Here is an 18,959-nt window from a genome sequence, read left to right as displayed (position 1 = left end):
TTTTCTCCTCGGAGTGAGGATAAAACCGCAGTTTTGAGGGGCTATTGTGGGGGCCGGCCCAAAAATGATGGGCTATTCCAAACTCAGGCCCGTTCGAGGAGCGTACTATCCGAGGAAGAGCCTCGTATGCAGCATTACCCAATCCCAGCAGCTCCAAGGAAACCCGTCCGAGAAGTAATTCGTCCTCGGACATCACGAAGCCCAGACGAGAAACTCTGCTCAGCCATTTCAGCTCACCTTCCCCAACATATAAAACGAATTAAATTCGAAATATCTCACGGAAGGCTACCACCACATTAATTGCGCCCCAACCACCCTCTTGGCCGCATTAATGAGGAAAAGACTCCTGAACAGTACCGCCTTGGCCTCTACAACTCACAAAGGGTCTGATGAGGGCGTCTGATGGGACAGGTGCTCGAGTGGATGCTTGGATGACTAACAGGTGTAAGGCTGGGATGAAAAGAAGAAAAATATATAATGTAGTGAAGTCCCTCAAAGAAGGGACGGCAGAATTGTAAGAGAGAAAAAAGAAATAAAATCAGACTTGAGGAATCCTTCTTTGCGTTCTTATTTCCTTTCTGCAAACAGTACACTACATGCATTAGACTTGCTAGTTTCACTGAGGCCAAGTTCTTTAACCCATTCTCTACAAGTATTTATTGTGGGTTGTGCTTTGGGCCAAGGCCTGATCAACAGAAGTTGGGCCAGGAAAATCGTGCAACCACAGTAATATAAATTTTTTTTAACATAGTCTATTAAGAATGGTACAAAGGCACCCATCAACCGATCCCAACATAAGTTTTTTTTTGGGGATGAAAGAGATAGAGAACCCAACAAAAGTTAAAAGGGAATAAGTTAAAAGGGAATAAGAAGATTCAAAAATGGAATGAGATCTTGCTTGGAAGTAAAACAAACGGTCCACCTTAATTTTGTCTTTCCACGTTCCAATTTCCATTCCATATTATGTACGCACTACTCACTAGGCCACTGAGCTCAAAAACAGTGTTATGGTTCGTGAACGGTGCGCGGGCCTTAAGTAAAAAACGTAAAACGCGCACGCCTGCCACTACGCAAACGCACACTTCTTGTCTTGTCTTGTCAGCCATCGCTGTGATTGCTCTATTATTGGTTTTATTATATTAAACTCTCCTACTCCCACCTTCAACAACCACTCCCCCGCAAAAGTCAATATCGCCAACGCCAATGCCTACAATTTTTGCATTATCTATCAAACTCAAACTTCAACTTCCTCTTCAATCTTTTTGACATTCAATAATGTCTATAATATGCATGTATTTATTTTCCACTCAAAATTTTTTAAAAGTACACACTTTCATATGTGTGATAGAGATGGCTATCACCAATTCACCGCCTCCATTGGTAACAAATTCTTAAAGCTAGTTATGGTGACCTGGTCAGAAACACATGCCACCTTCCACAACCATGAGGTCCCCATTTTCAAACTTCGTTTTCTCCGTTTATATACTCATCTGTAGCATGAAATATCTGCTTACATCATTCTAGTAAGTATTTCTTCGTTTTTTGTGATAACCTTTACAAATATGTACAATTTAATTATTAATGGCAATTTGGCTGCTTTGTTTCTTCTCAAGCTGTAATATGGGAGTAGAGCCTTGAGTGATTCTCTTATTTTATATTCTTCTTGGAGCCTTGTAGGTTTATTTTTGCTGTACTTTACTTTGAGTTCTTCGATTGTTCATTTATTTAATTACCTCAGTTAAAAAAGTTATTTTTAGATGAATTGAACTGCTTTAGAATTTGATTGTGTTCGTTTGAGTTTTGATGTAGTTTGTTTCTTGTTATAAGGTGGAGTACTGGGATTCTACCACAAATTCCAGTCTTGGGTACTAAGAGAAAGTTGAGAGTTCTAGCTCTCTGTGTGTTAGTGGGATGTATCTGTTAAAAGCTTGGACGTATGGATTACTTATTGTTGCATGGTTGTGTTGTTCCTCACTACTTATCGGAGCTCAGGATACTCGGATTACCAACCCGGATGAAGGTGATTTTGCTTAGTTTAATTTGCTGTACTTTTAATTGCAATTTATGATTCACAAGCTTTTTTGCAATTAAGTTTTCACACTGGTCATGGGCACATGTTTTCTGTAAATTTACCCGTGAACTCTCAAACAAGTGATTTCATTTAGGAAAATGCTAGAGATTGGTGACACATCGGTTTGTAAGGCTTATGTAATAAAATTTATAGTATACCTAGCATCACTATTTTATTTACAGGAACTTCACATGTCAAATACTCACTTCCCCTAAGTCATAACTGATTATTGTTGCATATAGTTGAGCTGTAGTTGTTATTTGATAAACGTGGGGCTGCTAATCACAAAGTTGATGTACAATAGTTAAACAACTTTGCCTTTTCCTTTCATGTGGAAACCTTGATACTAGAATTAGAGAAACACATGGATCAGCAAAGCTAGTGAATTTTGTAAATGTTCATGTTGATGAAATGATGATTAACATTTGTATTCATTTGCAGTGAAGGCATTGCAGGCCATCAAGAGCAGATTGATAGATCCCAATGGGAATCTGAGTAACTGGGATCGAGGAGATCCATGTACATCAAAATGGACAGGAATTGTGTGCCACAATACATCGTTAGATGATGGATATCTACATGTAGATCAATTGTATGATTTTAACCTTTGCTATTTTATTTCTATCAGGGAGCAATATTGATTCGAATAATGTTGCATATTCTTTCACTTAGAACACTTTTCTTTCTTTATTTCTTTTGTCCCCCTTGCATGATGAGACATTTCTTTTTCCACTTTTATCTCTAGTCATATTAGTTGATGAAGGGAATGAAATTCCTTGGTTCTTTAGTTCATTTAAGATTCAAAAAAATTATTGGGACTTGATCTAATAGCCCCATGTTTCCCAATTTTTCTAGAAAATATGGTTCGGATATAAGACTATGAAAGCTTTGATACAACTTTTCTCTATACTGCATGTAGGAATTTCTGTTGAAGAACTAATGTGGTGCTTTAATAATTCCTTTCCGGGCTGCCTCTCTGCAGGTTACTATTAAATATGAATTTGTCAGGAAGTTTAGCACCAGAGCTTGGCCAGTTATCGAATTTGACTATATTGTAAGGAAAAGCATATCTGAAAGCTACTTTTCTGTGCTATGATACTTTTTGTTATTCAAAGTTTTTGGTTACCTCTTTCACTTCATGATCTGGATCATTATTATTCTCACTCCCATTGTAGCATTTAATGTACTTATCCTACTGATATATTTTTCTCTGTCTACTCTGTTGAAGGGATTTTATGTGGAACAACATAAGTGGGAGTATACCAAAGGAGATAGGCAATATTACGTCTTTGTTTCTCTTGTAAGTTGAGCAGCTTCTCTCTTGGATATGTTAGACACTCAATATTGCAATCACAGGATTACATGCTTAGACCATTAAGAAATGCAGATATGCTACTAGTTTGTGCATTTCAAAGCCTTTGAATTCTGAATAATATGGGAAATAATCCTTGTATCTGAACTAATTTACTTAATATGTCGGCACTTTTCTGAATACATGATATTTTAATATTGCAAATCTGCAGTACGTTGCTTAGTCTCTAATTCCATTTTCAATATTTTGTATGTTCCAGGCTTCTGAATGGAAACAAATTAACAGGTCCCTTGCCTGAAGAGCTCGGTTATCTTCCAAACTTGGATAGAATACAAATTGACCAAAACCATATATCAGGACCACTACCTAAATCATTTGCATTCTTGAACAAAACAAAGCACTTGTGAGTGTGTCTCTGATGCTATAGTGTCTAAAATCAGTTCTACAATGACTAACCCTTATACTACTCTTTTCTATGAGCAGTCACATGAACAACAATTCGATCAGTGGGCAAATCCCACCTGAGCTATCCAGATTACCAATGCTTGTTCACTTGTAAGTCGGTAACTTGTTATCTTGTATATTATATGTCTCATCCATCAGTACAGTCTGTGAGATCAGTGACCATCTTCAACTTTTGACCTGCAGCCTACTTGATAATAACAACTTATCAGGGTCTCTTCCTCCACAGTTCTCCGAACTGCCAAATTTACTGATAATGTATGGTTTCTTATTTCCTGGAACATAAACATTTTTGTTTTTTATCACTTAAAAATGTCAGTACAATTACAATTAAGATTTCTGAATTTATTTTCTTTTTCTTTTTCTTCTCTTCTTGAACAAGGTCATGATTTCTAATTTTCCTTTTTCTATAATCTAATAATACTTAAGCAATCTTTTCTTAAGTTTCTTGATGATTCATTTTCTTTGTTTTGCAGCCAACTTGATAACAATAACTTTGATGGGACTACAATTCCAACTTCTTATGGCAACATGTCTAAATTGCTGAAGTTGTAAGTGTATATTATTATGTTATTGTCCCATGTTTTTTACTAGGTTTCAAAAGTAAAGGTGGATTGAGGTGCTAGCCTTGAGGTGTGAGGCAAAAATGTTTTGTTTATTATTTTAGCAAAAATGCAAAACTGAAATAAATAGGATGTTGGAAATTGTCTTAGATTCTTATTTTGACTTAGTTTGGATTTTCTTGGTGTGAAAGAAAAAATATATTCTTTGTAAAAGCAGTAATTTGATTTATTTTATCCACTAAGGAATAGGTATTGAAGCCTTATATAGATAGCACTGTGAAATGTCTGGTGGCTTTGGGCCAAAAGGTCCTCCCCATACAGGGAGATATTAAGAAGACTAAGAAGAACATGAGTGGGTTTCATTGAATAGTAGTTTGATAGTTCTTTTGGGGTTTAAGGATACCCACCTATGTGACTTTAGAGTTTGACTAATGTGTTACTATAATAACATCGTATGGTGTATTGGGATTTTGGTACTAAAAGAGTTGTCAAGTTTGGGATTTGGTATTGAGAGTTTCTTTTGGGTGTGTTGGGATATGGGTTAGTTTGTGTTTGTTAAGTCAGTGAATATTGTTTGTAAGAGTAAGTGATTTTGGTTTGTGGTTTGTGGTTGTAGTTCATATTATTTATAAAGGATTCTAGTTGCCTTACCTGTGGATCTAGACATAAAGTTGTTCAAACCATATTAAACATTGTTGTCTTGTATTGATTTTTTATTTCTTGTTTGTGTAAATGTGCACCGAAATTCTGACAAGCTATTATCAAAGCTAGGTTGATCCTAGTGTGGTTAAAGAAAAGATTTTTTGTACAAGTTCGTGATTGGTTTGATATAGGCGCACACAAGTTTGGCTTTAGAAATGGAAATGATGATCAACTTATTCGAGGAAAAACTTTTTAGACTATGATGGAATTGTTACAGAAAGAATGAAGATTACTTGATGGAATTTGAGTTTGTGTGGAGATTTGATGAAAATTTTCTCCCATTTTGACTTGGTTTTAGTTTTCTTGGAGTGGAAGGAAAATTTATTCCTTATAAAAGAAGTAATTTGATACTTCTTTTCCACCAGGGAATATATACTGACACCTTATATATAGAAGACATGACTGTAAATGGTTTTGTGGTTTTCTCCCAATAGATCCTACCATATGGAGGAGAGAAGGGAAGATTATTAGAAGAACACAAGTAGGTTTCTTTGAAGAGTAGTTTGAAAGGGACCTGCATGTGAGACTTGAAAGTTTGTTTATTGTGTTACTTTGATAGTATCATTGGGTGTATTGGGTTTTTGGATAGTGAAAAGGTCAAGTTTGTGAGTTGATATTCAGAGTTTGTTTTGGTGTATTAGGATTGGGATTTGTTTGCATTTGTGGGAAGTTTTGAGTGTGTTGGTATTTGTGAAGGTTGTGAGTATAGTTGTGAGAGTGTGAGTCTAGTTTCTAGGCATTAGTTTTGTGTTGTAATCCATATTCTTGATAGGGAATTTTTGCTATTGTTTGTCCATGGATGTAGACATTGAGTTTGCCAAACCTTATTAAATATTGATGTCTTGTGGTGATGTTTATATTTCTAGTGCGTGGATGTTTATATTTCTGACTTTTGAGTGTTCTTTAGCAAGCACCAAATTCCAACAGACAGAAAAACTAGCAAAATAAAAAATAATATAAAATTGATAGAATGGTATACATTTTGTTGGAAATATATAAATTATTCAAACATTGATTGAAAAGAAATTAAATGGGAATGTTACCTAACTTCGATTGTGGTGTTTGTTAAGCCAACTAAGGAGGCATATAAAGTTTTTTTTTCTTTGAAACTTCTAGGCCACTGGTACACTGAACAAGTTAGGATTGCTTTAATTAATGATTAATCCTTTGAAGGTTTATTCAATGTTCCATACCGGTTTATGTAATCAGATATCAAAAATGTTTCATGTTATTTGGAGCTTTATATGCTTGCAAGATGGCAATCAAGGAGTATGCATATCTGCGTCACATGATATTTCACAGCAAGATTGATAATATTTGTGTTTTGGTTGGATTTTCCAGGAGTCTTAGGAACTGCAGTTTGCAAGGACCAATTCCTGATTTGAGTCAAATACCACAGCTTGGTTATATGTTAGTTGCTTTATTCTATTTTCCTTTTTTAATCTATTTGACGCTGATTATGAATGAGCTTTTAAGTCAAAAAGATAAATGCACCAAGCTGAATAAAATTTTCTCTTTACTTTATCAAAGATCAGTCTTCTAGCTACTTATACTTTAATTTTAATTTACATAAATTTCAGAGATCTTAGTTCAAATCAGCTAAATGGAACCATACCTCAAAACAGACTTTCTGCGAATATCACGACTATGTAAGATTCTCCATCTTTTGAATGACATGCCATCTGCTGGTTTTTGTGTTTTGTTTAAAATTATTTTCCAAATTTACAAAATATTTAGACACATCTTTCAGTTTTTGAACATAATTTACGCAAGCAATTCCCTTGACTTCTGATATCTATTATTCAATCAATATGCTCAGCGATTTATCTAACAACAATCTTACGGGAACAATTCCTGCAAACTTTTCGGGTCTTCCTCTTCTTCAGAAATTGTGAGTAGTCCTCCACTTGCTTTATTCCTCCTTTCATATTTTTAGTTGTTAAATTACCGATTGTCCCAAAAGCTTAAGCTTTTGTAACAATCAGTAATTTAACAAGTTCTATAGTTCATTGTTATTGTAAATCATTTCATATCTATCTAAATTTGAGTTTCCACTCATCTCAACCGTTACTTATAAAGTTACTAGTTGATATTAGTCAATAAATTAAACTGTTAATAAATAAATGGCTTTATTTACTAAATTATTCCCCATGGCAGGTCACTTGCAAATAATTCATTGAACGGTTCAGTTTCATCCACCATTTGGGATAATAGGCCTTCGAATGCAAAGGGAAACCTTACAGTGTAAGATCTGAGTGACAATGTTTCTATTTCCCTTGGTTAAAGGCATAATTTTCTGTTGGGTGTGTGTGTGCACATTCATGCTCTCAGACATCTTGTTCTTATATTGGTACAAATAAAGTTGATTTGTTTTTCTGATTACAGCACACTCTTTTGTAAAATTCCAATGTGTAACATCTTGGATTGACTTCAATAAGTTTACAAGCATCTAATACTGGATTTTCTAAGCGATTGCTTGTGGCCCTTTGGAATTGCAGGGAGTTGCAGAATAATAATCTTTCAAATGTTACTGGCAGTACTGCTATACCTTTGAATGTCACTGTCTGGTTTGCTTCTGTACTTGCTCCCCAATTTGCACTTGCTAATTAGCTTCATGTAGAATTTCATGAGTAAAAAAATGCATCTTAAATTAACGTGATTACTTGTTAAGATGTGCTCCTTTTAGTTTAAATAATTAAAAAAAAAAAAATTTGGAGGTGTAACAGACATACACATTGATACAATTATCATGTCACTTGTTTTGATAATTAATTTTCAGGCTTCGAGGGAATCCCTTATGCAACAGCAATGTAAATGTTCAGTTCTGTCAACCTGAAACTCAGAGTTTAACAAATTCCACTCCTGCTCCTATCCCTACAGTATGCCCACCATCTTACGAATGTTCCACCACATCTACTCAAAGTTGTATTTGTGCTGCCCCTCTGATTGTTGAATATCGGTTGAAAAGTCCTGGATTCACAGATTTTCGTCCATACATAGATGACTTTGAAGAGTACATGACAGGAGGTCTTCATTTATATTTTAATCAGCTGGACTTCAAAAATTTATGGGCATGGGAAGAAGGACCTCGACTGAAGATAACCTTAAAGTTTTTCCCTGAGAACAACAGCACATTCAATAGTAGTGAGGTTCTGCGAATCACAAGCAACTTCACATCATGGAAAATTCCTGATAGTGACATATTTGGACCTTATGAACTTCTCGGCCTTGATCTCCTGGATGTTTATAAACCTGGTTTGTCTTGAAACCCTTGTCTGATATGTTTTGCAACAGAGCTTTGTTGAAGTTGGAACTTATGCTTATTTACCAGTTGAAGAATGTACAACTGTCTTCTCTAATGTATTTGACCTACACCTTGAAGTCCTCTATACTAAATAGATAATCTTAGGTTTGTGGCATTATTTTCTGTTAGTGGTTATACCTGTGTTTGAGTCCATACAAAGCTGGCCTATGCTTGTCACTCTAAGCAATTGTGTGTCTGTGGGTGGCACATTTTAGTGGAGATCAACTTTTTTTTTTTTTTTGCTGCCAACCATTTTGAAGATAGGCTTGATCTAGGCAGTTTAGTGCTTTCACCATAGTGATGCTATGTTCAGTGATATTGTAGATACAGTTGCACTCACAAGTGAATAACTGCAATATCCTCAGTTCAAGAGGTTTTATATTTTTTTTCTGGGCAATTAAGTTGTGTTCTATATTGGCCAGGAAGGAAGCTTCTAATTCACACCTGATGTTACTTATGTCTTCACCCCAAGTATAGATGAACTATGTGTCAGGCACATGTTAATTTCATATATTCATATATGAGATGAATATTGTTGGATGGTTTTGAATTTTTTATGCTAATAATTTTCACTAATGTCACAGAGGTTGGCAACTCTCCAAGCTCTGGTATAAGCAAGGGTGCATTGGCTGGCATAGTGGTGGGGACCATTGCAGGTGCAGTTATATTGTCTGTAATTGTTTCTCTTCTGATACTGAGAGTGCACATGAGGAAGCACCATGCAGTTTCAAAACGACGTCATCGTGAGTATCTTATGTTTATGAAGTTAGGATGTTTAGGTAGACATATCATGATTTTTCACTTTCCCTGTAATTGTTTTAATTAGGCCTGTCAAGCTTGCCAGGCTGACACTTGTCCAAGCTCAGCATGAGGTACAAAGGCCTCAAACTGGCCTGAAATGGTCAATATTATAGCCCTCTCTCAACTATTGGTATGGGAAAGCTTCAGCCAAGTTCTGGCTGGCCCATGAATGGAAACATCATTTAGGGATGAAATGTTTTAATGAAAAATACCATTAGACTTGGTGGCATGCTGGCTTGAACCAACTCTAAAATAAATAATAACCACTCAGCCTTTCACTTATAAAGTGAAATATATACACACACAACACATATGTATACAATAAAGCATTCTGATAGTATGCATAATTGTATTAGTTATTTTAAAACAAATGGGCGCAGCATCTTTCATTTTTAACATTTGACCTGTATTTAAGTTACAGCGTCTAGGACTAGCATGAAAATTGATGGTGTGAAGGATTTCACTTATGGAGAAATGGCTCTGGCTACAAACAACTTTAACAGCTCTGCTCAGGTTGGCCAAGGAGGGTATGGGAAGGTTTATAAAGGCATTCTAGCTGATGGTACACTTGTGGCCATAAAACGTGCACAAGAGGGATCTTTACAGGGTGAAAGGGAGTTCTTGACAGAGATAGAATTGTTGTCAAGGTTACATCATCGAAACCTTGTGTCTTTGATTGGATTTTGTGATGAAGAAGGTGAACAGGTGCTTATTCTTATCTTGATTGGACATATAGAATTTTTTTTATACAAAAGATTGGATTATCCTTCATTCTCATAGTGGAATACACAAACATGAGTTGATGATTCCCATCAACTTAGGAAGTTGATACAATTAAATCATAAGGTCATGAAAACGGTCAAAGAAAAAATAAATAATAATAAGAAGAATAGTAAGAATAAAAACAATAGAATAAATCAAACTCAATCTAGAGACATTATAGATGAGATGCTGCCAACTTTTTATTTTTTCATCTTTTTTTTTTTTAATTTTTAAAATTTTTTTTTTTGTTAATAATGTAGAAGCATATGCAGAGTTCTTCATAAATTAAGGATGATTTGATTAAAAAAAAATGTATCAACAACTTATTATCTCCTTTCAAAATGAACTTTCTAGAGTACTGTTCTTCACGAGCAGTATGTTTCTCCTGCAAAATTGTTTGGCTTTCACACCAAGGACTGGTATTTTTCATTCTCTGTGGCTGAATTTGTTTAAAAATATTGCCTGTGAAGAGCTTCATGTTAGTATTGTTGTGGATGCAGATGTTGGTCTATGAGTTCATGTCAAATGGTACTCTAAGGGATCACCTTTCTGGTACACCTTACATACACCCTTTAAGTTTGTTTCTCCTAACAAATTTACTTTTCAAACTCTACATCACATTCAAATGAGCTTATTTGTGGTTCATGTATGCAATAATACAGTTAAGTCTAAAGAACCTCTGAGTTTTGCTATGAGATTGAAAATTGCCCTGGCATCATCTAAGGGCATCCTCTACCTACATACGGAAGCTAATCCCCCAATATTTCACCGAGATATCAAGGCTAGCAACATATTATTGGACTCTAAGTATACAGCAAAAGTTGCTGATTTTGGGCTTTCCCGACTTGCACCAGTTCCAGATATTGAAGGGGATTTGCCTGCTCATGTATCCACAGTTGTGAAGGGAACACCAGTAAGACACTTATTTATGACATTTTCCTAAATAGAATTATAAACTTCATGAGTCTAGGTTGATGAGTGAATTTTGCCACCTCCTATCACTGATTTTGTCGTCATTGTTCTCTTTATTGTGGCATCAGTGCCACACGTTAAGTGCCTATAAGTTTTATATGTTTCTTCATTTGACAATCTAGCTTGGGTTTCCAACCCTTCTTGGTAAAACAAATAAAAATGAAATGATAATAGTGTCTTCCATTTCCATTTTTGTTTAAATTATAAATTTATACAATTTGTATTTTTTATTAAAATAAATAAGTCAAACTCAAACTAAATGAAATAGACTTAATAGTGTGTGGTAGTAAATATAATTGATATCTATTTCTTTATTCTCTCATTCTCTGTATTAAATTTGCAGGGTTACCTAGATCCGGAGTATTTCTTAACTCATAAACTGACAGACAAGAGTGATGTCTATAGCCTTGGTGTTGTATTTCTGGAACTCCTGACAGGGATGCATCCGATCTCACATGGCAAAAACATAGTTAGAGAGGTAAAACATTATTGACTTGTTTGCCTTAGATTCGATAGGAGCCCAATGGTACATTAGGTGATTGGGCATGAAAGAAATTGTTGTTCTGTAATTTATTTTACCCTTGCAGTTTAATCCATAATGAAAATTCTCCTCTGCCATATGTCATTTTATACTAGGTGTAATAGTCGACAGTGAGATCTTGAGTTGCAAGTTTCAGTTTTAACTTCAAAAAAACATTGAAATCTTTTTACAATACTATGCCAAACAGAATTTTATACGATGAAGATCACTTTGTCATAATGTTGTTATCATATCATCCTCTAGGCAACAGTGGCTTAAATTTGGTGTAATAAAATGAGCAGTTGTAGTTTTTGACTGTCTTTATCCATTCCAGGTTAATGTCGCATATCAATCTGGTATGATCTTTTCAGTTATTGATGATCGAATGGGATCTTATCCTTCTGAATGTGTGGTGAAATTTTTGACTTTGGCTCTCAAGTGTTGTGAAGATGAGACAGATGCTAGACCTTCAATGGCAGAGGTGGTCCGAGAACTTGAAAATATATGGCTCCTGATGCCTGATTCTGACATTAAAACAACGGATCCTATGCTCTCAGGTTCTGAAAAGGTAATGACTTCACCATCATCATCCTCTAATGTGAAGAATCCTTTTGTGTCATCAGATGTATCTGGCAGTGACCTTGTTAGTGGAGTCGTTCCATCCATCACGCCTAGATAGGAAACGTTTGGAAAATTGGTTGTATCTGAACCTGAGGTTGCTAATGTCTTGAAAATTTGAACTGGGAAATGGTCTTTACGTTCATCTCAGTTGTTGATGTTGTGGAAAGTGTCTCTCTTAAATCTTCATTACAGTTTGTTTTGGAAAACTAATGTACTTAGAGCAGTAGATGGTTTAATAATATTGGTGTAAATATCAACCTTGTACTTTACAGCAAAGTAGTAGAAAAATATTTATAAGAAACATAATACTATCATTTATGTTTATGGAGTATGCAATGTCTAATTGACACAATGGAAATCTAAGCAGGCCCGAAGTAACGACAAAAAAATTTGATTGAAGTTTTTGAGATATGGCTTCAGATATATTACACGCAACTGGTATGATCGCAGATTGGTCTTCTTAATAATGCGCTGATGTTGTGATTATGGTAAACATGGATGCCTGGATTTCTTCATAAGTTGATGGTGACATGGTGTTGCATGTTATTCATTTACTTAGGGGAGCCTGCCTCAGGAGACAGAATCAAATTAAAATTTTTATGAACTTAGAAATTATAGGAGAATAAGATAACAAAAAAAAAAAATTTATATTTATATTTTTTTTTAAATCTAAAAAATTTATATAATTTGGTGAAACTACTTGATGTAACCACAGCTTCTAAGCTCAACTTTTATTATATAGTATATGGATCCGTTTAGATAGAACTTATTTTGTTAAAACTGAAAATTGAAAACACTGTATCAAAATAATTTTTAAATGTGTGAATAGTATCGTAAGACCCATTTTTAATGAAAAAGTTGTTAAAAAGTGGAATTTGTGGGTCCGTAAATAGTGCACAGGAAGAAGCAAAACGTGGACGTGATAAGTTGGATCCAAACCGCACCTATGTATATGATCTGATATCATTTATGCACTTTTTCTAATAAATTATTATAATTCACATAATATGTCTAAATTATATTTCACATATCTAAATGCATCACAATTTACAACTAATTCTCAAAAAACTAAAATAAATCGAACAATAAATAAATAAATTAGGGGTAATAAAATACTTATATATATATACGCACACATATATTGATAATCAACCAGCAAATAAAAGTAGCTACAAAAATTAAGTTAATATTCCTATGACAATTTAGTACAACAATTTTAAAGTTCTTTCCATATTTTCTAAATTCAAAGGTCATTTTACTCATCACACAACATGTGATAGCCTTCAAAACTTCTTTCTTCTTCTTCTTTTTTTATTTTTTTATTTTTATTTTTTTATGTGTTAAACTTTCTCCTGGAAACTTGAACCTCAACCCTTACCTTCCACATCTCATAAGACTACAAGTACTTAATATTTGTGTTGTGACCATCGCGTCAAGGGTGCGTAGTGGTCTTTTTCTATTTTTTAATATATATAATATAATATTTAAAGACTCAACCCGTATCATTTGGGTTTGGAACAACAATTTCTTCCCATTGTTAATGAAGTCTTTTAAATACTACCTTCTACAAGTCATTCGATCTCATTTTAAATTTTCGGGAGCATAGTTCTTACAATGATTATAGGGACTGGGATATAAGATTTTTAAAATTGACGGCAAAAAATTTGATTCATGATTCATCCTTTTATTAGGGACCATGATTGAGATAAAGTGTAATAGTTAAGCTAAGTTATTTTACCATCCAATCGCACTTTTAATAATTAAGATTAAAAGTTAAAAATCCTACTTTTAATCTTAATTTCTGTATCAAATTTTTTTTTTTTTTTCTGAACCTTTTGAACCATAATTGCATATTGCAACAGTCCTAAATCCAAATTCATGCCACTGATATTACCTTCTTCTTTTTTTAATTCCTGTTACTAGACAATTAAAGGGAAGGAAAAACAAAATGTACTTTGACCTGTTAGTTGGCGGACAAATGGCAAATGGAATATCCAAAGAACTTCTCGAAATGGTAGACATTGGTTGTAGAAAAATGGGCGACCGCTTTATTTGTTTATTTATTTATTGATAAAATGTTCAACATCTCTAAGCCGCAAGACATGCTTTTGTAGAAGCTTATTATAAAAAGAGAGAAGTCACGATTATAATATTTTCACAACAAATTATAGGTGATTAGTTGTTATTTGTTCAAATTTGAATCTAACACTAAGATTATTTTTTTGCCCCAACAATAACAATCAGTAACAACCTATCACTTAAGATTTGCTGTAAAAATATTGTGAAAATATTATGGACATATTATTTCTCTTATAAAAAACTAACATGGCAAAAATTGTGAATGGATAGATGTTTTAGGACTTTTTTTTTTTTTTTTAGAGTTTTAATTTATGGCAAGGTCGTAGGTGCCCCCCCCCCCCCGGGCCGCCGCCGCCTCCCTGGCCCAATGAGAAAAAGCCAAATATAAATTATATAAAGCTTGGTTTTGAATTTTCATGCTCCATTTTTGTTCAATACTTCCATGCTTTCACAAAAAGTACACTTTCTTTATTCAAATTTATATTAAATTTTGATTCTTTTTGTGAGTTTCTATCTAGATTCTAAATGATTAATGAAATTTATCTTAAAGCATTAGCATAGGATAATTGCAGCTAAGTGTTTGATGAAGTTCCCCAAAGAAGCTTGGGATAAACACACACACACACACACATATATATATATATATATATATATATTCTTTTATAAGTAGATTGGATAAAAAAAACATGGTTGTCTTTGGGTTAATCTAGAGGTACAATATGAAAGTTTAGGCTATAACAAATTTTTTAAGCATTTGGGTTTGAGTGTACGTATTTCGCCCCCCCTCACTCAAAATCCTAGCTCCGTCTCTGATTTATGGCATCTACTCTTAATGATAGTTTTTTATCATCAAACCAAGACACCAATCGGTTTTTAGTGTAGACAGGGATTGAACCCTGAATCTCTTATTCAACCATAAAAAACTTTACAAGTTGAGCTAACTTTAGCTGATGTTTTAGGACCTTGTGGGCTTTTTTCTCTTCCAAAGGCGAAAAATTTGTCAAAGATGCATTTTCAGCAGTTTTTTTTTTTTTTTTGGTAATTTAACGCCAAAATGCTAATAATTTCGTTAGTTAGCATCGTTTCCAAACTATTTAGGAAATGAACATCTCAAGTCTTTTGGACTCGATTTTATTGTAGCAGCTCGATTTTCAAAGACTTGAGTTTTATGTGCTAGAAGTGCTAAGGTGGAAAAATTTTCCATGTGGAACTTGAGTCTTTGAGACTTAAGTTCCTAAAGAAAAAATGTAGACTTCAACAATGAAGAAAGAAGAAGGCAGAGATGTTGAGAAAAGAAACAACTCAAAGAAGGTAGAGATGTTGAGAAAAGAAACAACGCAAGATCAACAATGAAGAAGAAAGAAGCAACAACAACAACAAAGAAAAGAAACAACACAGAGATCAACAATGAAGAAGAAAGAAGCAACTCAGCAAAGAAGCAACAATGCAAAACCTAATAAAGAAGCAATGATGCAAAACCCAGCAAACTAAAGAAGCAACAACGAAGCAACCCAGGCAATGAAGCAATGGTTTGGACTGAACCCAGGTAGTGAAGGCTTTAAGCGGCAGCAACAAAGGCTCTAGGCAAGGGAAATCAGCTCGAAATGAACTTCTCCACTTCGGATTCTCACACACACTCTCTCTCTCTCTCTCTCTCTCTCTCTCAACCAAATTTGCAGAAATCTAAGCCTTTGGGTTTTAGGGACTTTCTTAATTTTTTATTTGAGTCTTAAGAAAGAAAATTGGATTCTCACTTTCTCTCTCTAATCTAGATTTGCAAAAACCGAAGCCTTTGGGTTTTAGGTATTTTCTGAATTTTTGATTTGGGTCTTAAGAAAGAAAAAAAGAAAGAAGAACAAAAAGAAAAACGAGAGCTCAGTGCAGGAACTAGAACTTGAGTTTATAAAACTTGAGTTCCATGTGGATTTTAATCCACCTCAACTTTGCCAACACATATGTTAGGGACACATTTATGTAATTGGTTAATCCTTTGACCAAACGCACTTTACTTGTAATTGGATAGATCTAGGATGAGTTTAGTACTTCAAGAAACAAATGTTCAAGTTAAGTATTGAAGCTATGTAAGTCTGACCAATAAATAAGTAAAGGAAGTGCTATTCATTAAAACTTGACAGCAATCTTGATAAACAGACTTCTATCAACATTTAATGTTAAAGCTCAACACAAACTGTATCTGTCGAGAATTACGAAATCAAATTTTCCAGATCTGATTACACACATATACTTGAGTATTTGTGTAGGATTTCTTTTCTCACAACCCTAGACATATATAAGGATTATTTTAAGAGCCGTCATGAGTGATGCAAAGTGTTGCAAACAGAATACATGCTAATTATGACTGGAGACAGAAATTACTTTAGTTCATCATATTCTCTGTAAAAGCTACTGTGTCTTTACGCAAAAGGTTTTGTGACTAAGGAGCTTCTTGATCTTCATTGTTGATCAACATCTTCCTCAAGTTTGTGTGTTAGTCACGTACTGAGATCCATGCTTCACTGGTTAGTCACGTACTGGAATCCGTGCATCATTAGTTAGTCACGTACTGGAATTCATGCATAGAACGAAGAGATTGCCGCTATAATACAAGTCCAATTGGGTATTGGGGTAAGGGTTCAATTGTAGGTTTGTATTAGGTACTAGGATTCTTTTTACTTGTAACCGTTTATTATTGATAATAGTGGATTCTCAAGAGTGGTGACCTTAAATTCACCCGATGGAGTTTTATTTCGGTGGTTTTCCCTATTCGTAAACAAATCACCCGTGTCAAATTTATTTTCTACTGCATTTAGTTTAGTTGGTGATTTGGTTGTACTACCACGCTATTGCATGTTAAATTGACTTAATTAATTAACTTGGATAATTAATTGATTAATTTGCCAAAGGGGTTAATCCATTTTTGCCCTATCAATATAGAAATCGAGTCTTAGAGACTCGAGTTGCTACAGTGCACTTGAGTCTAAAAGACTTGAGATACTAGTTTTTAACTAATAAAATTGTTAACAAAATGGTGCTATTTTGCCCAAAAAAAAAAAAAAAAAAACTCATTTTCAACTGATTAAATTGTTGGGATATTTTATAAATTTAGCAAATTTCTCTCTCTAGATTGAATGCCAAATCTTATCCTGCAAGCAAATGTCACATGGCATGATAAAAAAAGTGATAGACTTTGCATTAGTTGCTTGACTACGATGTGGCCCTTCATTCCTTGTCATTGATGTGCTCATAGAGTCATAGACCAAGTGTGACTGACATGATTTTCTTTTTTCGATAATTCTTATGAGGACACACACTTTACCATGCACTTTACCACAATTTGTACATTTGTTAATTTGTAATCGAATTATACTACTTATATATGGAACCATCACTATTACTTGGTGATAAGTAATCTAAGTACTACTTGACACATGCTCAAGTTATAAATAAGTGATTGGCAAAATTTGTGTCTACACTCTATAGATTTTTTGTTATGTTTTCCCCGCCACAATTTGTGAGAAAAGATGCATAATTAGTTTTGGCTTCAAGTCTTCAACAAACATGGAATAGTTTCAGGTGCTTAAAAACTTGAATTTGAATTTAGATTTGAACTTGAAATCATTAATTTATAATGTTTTGATTTCAAATATATTGATTTTAGATATTATTTCAAATCTAAGGATTTTAAGGTTTAAAATCTATAGTGAATTTTGTCAAATCCAAATCCTCAGTGTTAAACAAGTTATTTGAATTTTAATTACTGAATTCAAATTCTTTTTTTTTTAGAAAGAAGACAAAGACGTTTTATTAAGGCAGGCTAGATAAATCCGCCTGAAGAACTGATACAAGGTCTGGTGGTATCTCATCCATCCTGACGGTCATAACACTTTTGCCTTACGAGCTAGGGAGTGGGCCAGCTTATTACACTGACGTCGTACCCAGGATATAGAAAAAGTTGTAAAAAAACGAATTGAGGAATAAAATATCTTTTATAAGGTGACCGTGCTGTGCCAAACTCCTATCTCTATTTTTCAAAGCTTTGAACAGGGATTCATTGTCTCCTTCTAGGACGATATTATCCAAACTGAGTTCCAATGCAAGCTCCATCGCTCTCCGTGCTGCAAGTGCTTCGACCTCGATCACAGTGGTTGGCAAAAGGATTTGTTGCTTCAGTGAGACTAGTGTGTGACCTTCACTATTCCGTATTACAACTCCCAGTCCAGCTGTATTGTCTTCAACGAAGGTTGTTGCATCGTAGTTTATCTTAAATCGTTGAGTTTCCGGCGGAGACCAGGCCATCTGGTGTTGACCTCGGTGTAGAGAGGGATTCGCTGAAGGTGCGAGAGCTTCAAGTTGTCTTTCCCGAGCATGCTCTGTTATTTTGTCTAAGGGCAAAGCTGTTTTGCCGAGGCGGAGATTGTTGCGGCGATTCCATGGGTTCCATATGACAAGAGAGAATAGTTCCAGTTCCTTATTACCTACAAAAACAAAACCCATAACATCAGTGAAATTTCTACTACCCTTGAGTGCTTCATGATTCCATATTGGAGTTTGATTCCATAAGGAACTCAGCACTGGGCAGCCATACAGGGCATGGACCATGTCTTCTTGGTGCACTCTGCAGATATCACACAAACCATTAGAGGTGATTTTGCGGTGAGCCAGGTTCACTTTAGTGGGTAAGGAATTTGAGCATGCATGCCAGATCAGGTTTTTAACCTTATTTGGCACCTCCAAACCCTATATTTTACTCCAGAGAGGTTTCATGGCTTCATCATTCGAGGGTCCCAGCT

At 34.6% G+C, this 18,959-nt stretch overlaps 1 protein-coding gene across 5 annotated transcripts; it reads left to right on the top strand.

Moving 5' to 3' along the window:
• The first annotated feature begins 1,210 nt into the window (after positions 1–1,210).
• LOC126726828 (probable LRR receptor-like serine/threonine-protein kinase At1g06840) lies at positions 1,211–12,409 on the top strand. 5 transcript variants are annotated; one of them, XM_050432227.1, is made up of 21 exons: positions 1,211–1,448; positions 1,828–2,020; positions 2,513–2,663; positions 3,054–3,125; positions 3,300–3,371; positions 3,643–3,786; positions 3,867–3,938; positions 4,032–4,103; positions 4,322–4,396; positions 6,452–6,520; positions 6,691–6,759; positions 6,930–7,001; positions 7,268–7,354; positions 7,609–7,677; positions 7,890–8,365; positions 8,999–9,157; positions 9,631–9,920; positions 10,478–10,529; positions 10,640–10,890; positions 11,293–11,427; positions 11,804–12,409. In XM_050432227.1, the coding sequence occupies exons 2-21, from the start codon at positions 1,912–1,914 to the stop codon at positions 12,146–12,148; spliced, it is 2,841 nt and encodes a 946-aa protein (XP_050288184.1). In that variant the 5' UTR covers positions 1,211–1,448; positions 1,828–1,911; the 3' UTR covers positions 12,149–12,409. The 5 variants fall into 5 exon arrangements, with proteins under 5 accessions (XP_050288184.1, XP_050288192.1, XP_050288170.1 ...); XM_050432235.1 differs by having other exon boundaries at positions 1,212–1,523; positions 9,637–9,920; XM_050432213.1 differs by having other exon boundaries at positions 1,212–1,523.
• The last annotated feature ends 6,550 nt before the right edge of the window (positions 12,410–18,959 follow it).

Source organism: Quercus robur, chromosome 1 (assembly GCF_932294415.1).
Source record: "Quercus robur chromosome 1, dhQueRobu3.1, whole genome shotgun sequence".
NCBI classification, from domain to species: domain Eukaryota; kingdom Viridiplantae; phylum Streptophyta; class Magnoliopsida; order Fagales; family Fagaceae; genus Quercus; species Quercus robur.
Note: the sequence above shows the minus strand (reverse complement) of the source record. Positions and strands in the feature narration are given on the sequence as shown.

Excerpts from the sequence above, each read along its gene's own strand:
- LOC126726828 (XM_050432227.1), top strand. The coding sequence starts at position 1,912 with ATGTATCTGTTAAAAGCTTGGACGTATGGATTACTTATTGTTGCATGG. Across the intron at positions 3,126-3,299 it reads TTATCGAATTTGACTATATT|GGATTTTATGTGGAACAACA; the intron begins GTAAGGAAAAGC and ends ACTCTGTTGAAG. Across the intron at positions 6,521-6,690 it reads ATACCACAGCTTGGTTATAT|AGATCTTAGTTCAAATCAGC; the intron begins GTTAGTTGCTTT and ends CATAAATTTCAG.